Source organism: Acyrthosiphon pisum, chromosome A1 (genome assembly GCF_005508785.2).
Source record: "Acyrthosiphon pisum isolate AL4f chromosome A1, pea_aphid_22Mar2018_4r6ur, whole genome shotgun sequence".
Taxonomy (NCBI): Eukaryota; Metazoa; Arthropoda; class Insecta; order Hemiptera; family Aphididae; genus Acyrthosiphon; species Acyrthosiphon pisum.
This window is the reverse complement of record NC_042494.1, coordinates 35,720,113-35,728,572: the sequence shown is the minus strand read 5'-3', so window position 1 is coordinate 35,728,572 and position 8,460 is coordinate 35,720,113. Positions and strand designations below refer to the sequence as shown.

The 8,460-nt window shown below is 28.3% G+C and overlaps 2 protein-coding genes across 2 annotated transcripts in view; both read right to left on the bottom strand.

Moving 5' to 3' along the window:
* Nucleotides 1-8,460, bottom strand: part of LOC100160724 (glyoxylate reductase/hydroxypyruvate reductase) — a 30,025-nt gene that overhangs the window by 8,617 nt on the left and 12,948 nt on the right. The gene's annotated exons all lie outside the window — the stretch shown is intronic.
* LOC100169626 (carboxypeptidase Q) overlaps nt 8,328-8,460 on the bottom strand; it is a 4,697-nt gene continuing 4,564 nt past the window's right edge. Inside the window, exon 7 of the mRNA XM_029486212.1 lies at nt 8,328-8,360. Within this exon, the coding sequence (XP_029342072.1) occupies nt 8,328-8,360 (33 nt within the window). The remainder of the gene's footprint in view (nt 8,361-8,460) is intronic.

Here is an 8,460-nt window from a genome sequence, read left to right as displayed (position 1 = left end):
TACCTATACTTGTCGTGTACACAGATACCAAAAAAATTTTAAATTTTGAAAAACACACATCATTACATTTTACAATATTGTAAAATCAATACATTCATCGCTCAGAATCTAAAAGCACAGATTAGTATAGTACCTATAAAAGATCCACTCAGAATATAAAATAAACAAGTTGGAATGTAGATATGCTATATTGATGGTTTCCAGTAAAATGTTGTATTTATTTTAAAACTTTAAATTAGTAGGTATAATGTACATTAGTGTATTACTAGTTTCGAAACATCTTTTTTTTTTGGACATTTTAATCCCTAACTCTTAAGTGGATCGCGGTTGTCAGTAGGCTCTGTGTTTATACTGTATAGGTACCTTATTCTGCGAGCGAGGCGACGGCTGCCGTCTATATATAGGTAATATGATTTTCTTTACTCGTTACGATATTATTTCCTTTTCGTCTCAAAATGATAATATTTAAGTAAAGTATAATAGTAGAAAGTTTCAAGTATATAATTAATCACTACAACAAATTAACTAATCTCGTTTGAAACGATATTCCTTTGATAAAAGTTGTTATTTACCTACCTATTTTTCAAAGGCTCGTAAAAATGTTATGTGGCTTAGATACTTTTAACCTTTTACAACCAATTAAAATTGAAATTTTATCAATTTTAAGTACAAAATAATTTGCCAATTTTCGTGTTTTTGTGTAGGTACCTATTACTTCGAAATGGATTGCTCTAAAATCTAAATAATAAGAAAAACATCCTTAGAAAATGCCATAATCTTAAAATATTCACTAGCAATGTTTAAAAAAGCGAGTAAGTGCATGTCACTCTGCTGTACTGTAGGTTACATGTAGATCACCGTACCTAATAGATGGTGTTAAATTTGAAATAATTTTGATACATTTTGTCAAAATTCGAACTTAAAATGTTTATAAAAAAATCATGGTGTCGTACAGCACTAGTCGGCGTTAGATAAATTGACAAGGAGCGGCGGCGCTTTTCAGTGTAGCCCAAACTAGTTGCGGTGTGTTTTGACTTTCGACCGCACGGCACTCCCCACCAAGTTGTTTATCATAAATGTACAAAAATAAATTACTTCGGCTGACAATGACAATATTAATAGATTATAACACGGTCTAAAATAGGCCGGTAAAATCGGTGGATTAAGCGTAACCGAGGTTTAAACTATCATTGCATAACGGGCCCTTAGAAGATCGTGGATTATTATGTGATATGGAAATCATGGAATATACCTGTGGCCTGTGGGCTTACTATTATATTATTATGATCCAAGCCTGTGGGAATATCGCATATACTAATATAGAATCTATCTGATGGATATTTTAATAATTTACATCATTTGTTGTTTGCACGATGTAGAAATATAATATCATCTTCTCTACATCGTAGTTATTCGGAATAACAGCCATATACGGAGAACCCCTGGTTTTCCTTATTCGCGCCACTGCCATGCCAATATATCTGACGCCGACTGTTGTTGTACCTCCCGTGGCACATACTTCTATTAATTCTACTACTACAGTACTACACTATTACTACCATGCTACACTACACTACGTCGACACATGTGCTACAACTGGATAGAAATCTATGTCTCGGATACCTCCTAATCTGTCGTTCTTATCACCATTAGAGTTATCACCAGTAATAGATAATCATAAATAATGATAATAGTATGATAAACAGATAAAATTGTTTTCACTCGTCAGTCATCACTCATTCACAATATTCACTTCACTTGGTACTAATTCTTCAGTTAATGAAATGTTACCGTGCGTTTCGTATCGTCGCTACTCGCTACTGGCTCCGCATCAGATAATACGTAAATACTAAATTTAAAATAACAATATTGTTGTACTGGAAGTGTGACTGTAGTCATAAATTACTTGTATAATTTGTTTGCCGACGACAAGACGTGCTCGTACGAACGGTTCGTAGGTCGGTACGCTGTGTCGTCCTACACGGTTCGCCGTTGTCGAGTCGTATCGATTGTTTTCCGCCCCCGCATGATACTCATGGATACGACGATATAATTATTGTGATATTATTATAGTAACAACTAACAACCATCCCGTCTTGTTGCTAAGTTATAGTACGCTGTTTTCAAACGTAACATTCTCTCCGACGTCGGTGATTCTGCCGAGCGTAACAAAAACTGATGTAATTATATTGTACATGATACAACAGCCTACCCACTGCTACCTGCCTGCTCAGGTGTGTGTGCTGCCTACATACTATTATAGACGAGTGGTTCGTTATTTCGTTGTTGCCATCCTTCGCGAGATCCACTTTCCAAAAATGGACCAAGCGCATTATGACGAAGGTACCTGATTCAAATTTTTATTTTATTATTATGACAACCAACTAATTTCTACTGGACATTTTTATTTTTACCATTTGTAAAGTTATAATATAACATTGTGCAGTATAGTGCTACAACACTGTTGTACAGTGTTAGGTACACATATAATGTTATTATGGTTACCTATTATTATGATTTTTTCTAGACAGTTATTGATTAATCATACTGAGATGAAAAAAATCCAAGGTCGATTTCGGGCAGTATCTAGATCTACACTATCTACTGCTCATCTATTCTGTTTGTATTCGACACGTAGGTTGTTATTGTATTGTGTTTGCTTGAAGTCCCTATCGTCTACCTAGTACCTAGGTACTAATATATTAGTGTCTAATACCTATATTTTATTTTTCGTCCGTTTTGATTTGTTTTTTTTAATCATTGTTTTGCTTTTTAACTTTTATCTATACATACATAATTTTGTAGTTTGAGTTCCTAACGAAATATTGACACTCAAAATCTGATACTTCGCTAAATAAAGAAGCCAGAAACTATTTATTTGCATGATACCAATCTAGGTATTACATGGTTTGTTAGTATGTTACTACCTATGTTATAATTCCATTATATTATACATGTATCAGGTTACATAATTAAAAAATATATTAACTTATTATAATTTTAATAATAATAATATTATAATAAGTAATACCTACCAGTGGCGTGGCGAACTAAAAATTTTCCAGAGGCAAGTTACAAATATCCCAAGTTTTAATGCATAATAATGTATTAATATAATATAACTAATTATATTTCAGATTGTTATTACTTATTAACTACCTATTGAGAGTATATTACATATTACATATTACATTTACTTGGGGTAATATGAAAAATATAATAAGTTTTGCTCTTCATGATTTCCTGTATTGCATTTTTAAACATTAAAATAAAAAAATTATTCTCGTATTGATTACCTGTTTACCTATATATTACCAATCATTGATTAAAATTATTCAGGTACCTACTCGGGTACCTATATCTATTTTACTATTTAATAGTTAAATTCCTCTGAAATCTTAAATCTTATAAAATCTTTTACCTATTTTCCACTTAATTGTATAACTTCATAGAGTTCATTGCTATTTTCTGTTATTAGGTAATTGTATTCTATAACCAAATGGATTTATTTTTAGGTATATTTTCTAAGAAAAAATATGCAGGTTTTATGTAGAAATGTCTTTAGTTAAATATATTTTTTTAAAACATGCACATCTTGAGAATCACAGAGTTTTTAACTTTGCGGGACTAGAAATAAACTTTTGTTATCATTAAATAAGTTTGAAATTTTAAGCTATTACTATGAACATTATATACTTGTAGCCAGGAGTTTTTTAGGGGTATGTATTAGTTTTATATTTAAATATAACACTGGGGTTTTAAACACTCCTTTGTAGTCACTAGTCATCAATCTTCAAAAATAAATATCTAATATTAAATAAGACTATATGACATTATATTATTTTGTAGAAATTTGAATCATATCTATAGTAGTACATACATCGAACCAAGAAGAAGTGGTGCTCCAACTGTTTAGTCCAATCCTTATAAATAGTTTCACAAATCTTATTTTCACTTACAACTTATCTCAGGCACGTAAATAGGTGCTTATTTTGGGAGGGGTGCTATTAACCTTTTTCAGAACAGTTGAGGTTTAAAAAATGTGCTAATTAATTATTAGTTACTACAATATGGTCTTTGAGGGGGGCAATCGCTACCACCATCCCCCTTCATTACGTGCTTGACTTATTTAAGTATTGTTTGTACTTTCTGGTATATATTTAATCATCAAGTATTTAACCGTTATTCTTGCGTTTTTCCTTTTTATTTAATTTTATAGTTGTACTTTTATTCCTGAGATATTTATATATAACATGGATCATTAGAAATCATACTGTTTTTTGCATCAGTATACATTAATCACTAAATTAGATTATTATTTGTTTCAATATCTGTATAAATTGTAAACCTACCTATTTATATGTTTTTATTCATATTTATTATTTTTGTTATCATTATTATAGGATTTCCAAAAGAAAATGAAATTATTGAATTGTTACCATGCATAATATGCAATCGTTCATTCCGTCCAAGTTTATTACAACGCCACTCAGCCATATGCCAAAAAAATGCTAAAAAACGTAAGGTACCATTTGATTCATCTAAACAGCGTAGAAAAGGTACTGATATGGCAGCATATTTACCACATATGAAAAAGGCTCAAGATGCCTATATTGGCATAGAAAATTCAAAAAAAAACTGGAAAGCTAAGCATGAAGAGCTTGTTAGAGCTGTGAAAGCAGCACGGGGTGAAAAAGTTGATGAAAAACTACCGACTAAACCTGTTGACTCTGAAGAATGTCCACATTGTGCACGGAATTTTGGACCTAAATCGTATGATCGACATGTAGAGTTTTGCAGAGAAAAAGCTCAGAGAATATCTACTGCACCAGTGATAAGTCAAGTAGCTAAAGAACGGCTTGAAGCAAGAACAAAAGTTAGTATATTTAATTAAAAATGTAATAGGTACCTATTGGCTATTTTTAGTTCTTAATTATATTGAATAAAAAAAAAAAAAAAATGTTTTTTAGACTTTGATTTGTTTGATATTTAATATTTTTATTTTATTTCTATTTTTAGTACCGTGCTCCTCCACTTAAGTCACAGCGTACAGTTACTAAAGAGAAGTATTCTCCAAAAATTAAAAGTTTTACTCGAGATGTTTCAAGTGTTCCAGTAAAAGCGATACCACCATTAAAAACTATTAAAAAAAGAACCCCGCCAAATAGAAATATTGTATGTAAGTATATTTAGTTTTTTACCTACAAACAAATTATATATTTTTAAGTCATCCGTCAAAAACAGTCATACATAATGTACCATTTTTGAGTTTTTTTCATCCATACTCAACAGCGAGTATGTATTATTTATTTTAGAACTGACTTTAAGCATGCATATTACCACGCACATTAAGACAATATTTTATTCATAAATATACATTAAAAGATATGGTTTGTTTAAGTTTATTAAATAAAAGTATTCTAGTATAGGTACATTTAATATTAATATTATATAATGTAAATGAAACAGAATAAGAAATGTCTTACAGTTTGGATGTTATTCAAGAAATATAAATTATAATATTAGTATAGACTAGGTATTTAAATAATTTGTTTCCTTAAGTGAGTGTAGGAGAGCCCATTGTATTATTTATATTTAGATATCTGTATTTATAATCTCTCCCTTTATCTGGCTGTAAGTTAACTTTTCTAAAACACATATGTTATTTTAAAGGAAGACACATGACTTTGTTAATTATAGAACTCAATTATATACACAAAAAAAAACAACATTTAATTTCATTATATAGTTTGTATTTTAAATTTATATTGTAAAAACTATGATATAATACTATAGGACATTAACATAAATATAATTTGAAGATAGAAACATAGTAAATGTGACAAAAGAAAACTAAGGTATAACAATAATATTAAATTAATTTTTATAGCTAATATCCCACGTCAAATGTCAACAGTAGTGAAAAAGAAAGACCAAATATCAAAAAGTCTCTATGGGTAAGCTCGGTTATCGTGTAAAATATGTTTGTAATTTTTAAATTAATTGAGTGTTATTCTTTCAGGGTTAAAAATACAATATACTTGCCTCAAAAGCCAGATCTAAAAAATGAAATAGTTATGAAGAAATCTGAATCGGCCCATATCCTTAGTTCTCAAAATCACATAAAACAAGGAGTTAATAAGATGGTCAATAATTTTGACAAAAAAAAAATTTCAAAGTCGTGAGTGGAAAGTATAATGCATTTCAATGTTTGAATAAGCTGTGAATTGATTGTTAATTAAAACTTATAAATTTAAATGTATAAATACATATTTAAAACACGTTGCATTTAATTTGTTAAAAAGAAAAAAAATATTGTATTTAAATGATACAATTTATAAGGTAACTTTTGCAGAAATTATACAAGTAAATAACTTTAATACAACTATAAACAGAAACATGGAATTTTATACAAAATATTGAAAATTAAAATTAACAGAAGATGAATCTGTAACATTTAAAAACATTTGCTCATTTACTGTCAACATTATTGAATAGAGAATTCATTGAGAATTGTAAAATATTGATAAAAAAGAAAAAAAAATAACAATAAAAATAGGACTAAAATAAGATGCTACTCCTTTAGCTATAAATACTATTGTTTTCATACTTTTGAACAGAAATTGTTATATATATATAAAAAATCCATCTAAAGTAAAAATTAAATATTAAATTCACAATAACAGCTAGTCAAATACAACGGGTGTCAAAGATGAAAAATAGTATGGTATAAATATAATAAATGATAAATATGAAATAATATCAACTGTTGAGTTGTATAAAATTCTTATCTTGACTATTCAACTTATCGAAAGTTATATACATTAAACATAGATGAATAGAATTTTCTTCTATACAAGAAATATTAAATGGACCTAGATGAATAGATAAAACTCTTTTGTTCAATTTATTCAGAAACTAGTTGATAATGTTCAAATATGCTTATTGTATTGTAAAAGATAATCATATTAAGAAATCTTATGTATGCCACTTATAAATTGATTATAATTTTATTAAATTCAGTTTATTAATGAATAATGATTAATAGGATACATACTTCATACTACAGCCTGATATTATAAAATATCAAAATTTAAATGCTATTAAATAATGTTTTAGAATAATATTTGTTGGTCAAGATGCTTATATGTTAAAAATAAATGTTCAATGTTAATTTCTTTTGTATTATACAGTGTGATTACAATTTAAGGAAACACTAAATCATTCAGCTGGAGTATCACAAATTTGATTCAGTTATTTTTGCTGATTAGAAGACTTAATCTTAATATTACACTTATTTTTGAATTTGGTTCAAACGAAAGCTTACCCTTTTCTTTGAATTTAAACTATATTCATTATTGTTTTTTGAAGAACTTTCTAAAATAGTTGTTTCTATCTTAGAATATACAAGTTAACATATTGCTATAATACATATGCATAACATAATGCATATGTTGTCTTCTTGCTAAATCAGTATAACTTTTTTTTTGAAAAAATTACTTCAACTTGATATTTTTAATATACCTTCAATGAATATTATTAGAAGTTTAAAAAAATTTTAAAACACATTAGTATATTAAAATTAGTGTCAATAAATAATTAAGTAGAATAAATTAAGACCTGAAGTTTATTACTTGTATATTAATTTCCAAGGTTATTAATTTAGGGAGCTGTAGTAGGTTAACATGACAATAAAGGTTTAAAAAGGCTCTCGAAAAGAATTGTTTTTAAATTGTATAGCTTGTATTTTTATTCTTTTAATGATGTGGGATTATGTACTTAACAATCAGCTAATGTAGTAAATGTAGTTATGTATGAGTTACGGTCATAGAGATTATTTCTTATAAAATTCTTGAAATATTATTTCTCAATCTTTATTCTCTATAATCAATACAGCTTATTGAAAACATTTGATGTTAATTGTTGTAAAATATCAATACATTGTGATTTTTATTATTTTAGCCAACCACATTTGGATATTTACAACCCTTGTTTGGATAGCTACGATCCATTTAAATCAGCTGAACAACAAATGAAAGAACTCGATCTAGACATCAACATAATTGACATTGGTCTTAAAAATCCATTAAATATTACCACATCTGATAATATAGAGAATCTTCAATTGTCTCCAACATCTGCATTCGTTAAATATTCACCAGTCTCTCCTTTAGTATCGTCTCCAGATAATATTGAAAACGCATTTCCCAATGAATTTCAGTCTGACACTAATCTTAACAGTCATCCTCTACACAATCTAAGCAATTTAAGTTTGTGTTCTATTGTTAGTATTGAATCAGCTGATTTTAATAATAAAACTCATAGTGCTATAGTACGAGGTACAGATCATCCAAAAAGTCCTACAAAACGAAACATCTCTCATAATCATAAAAAACATATAGCTATTGAAAATATGCTTTATGGTGATAATGAAAAAGATAAATCAAATCTCAATTTTGA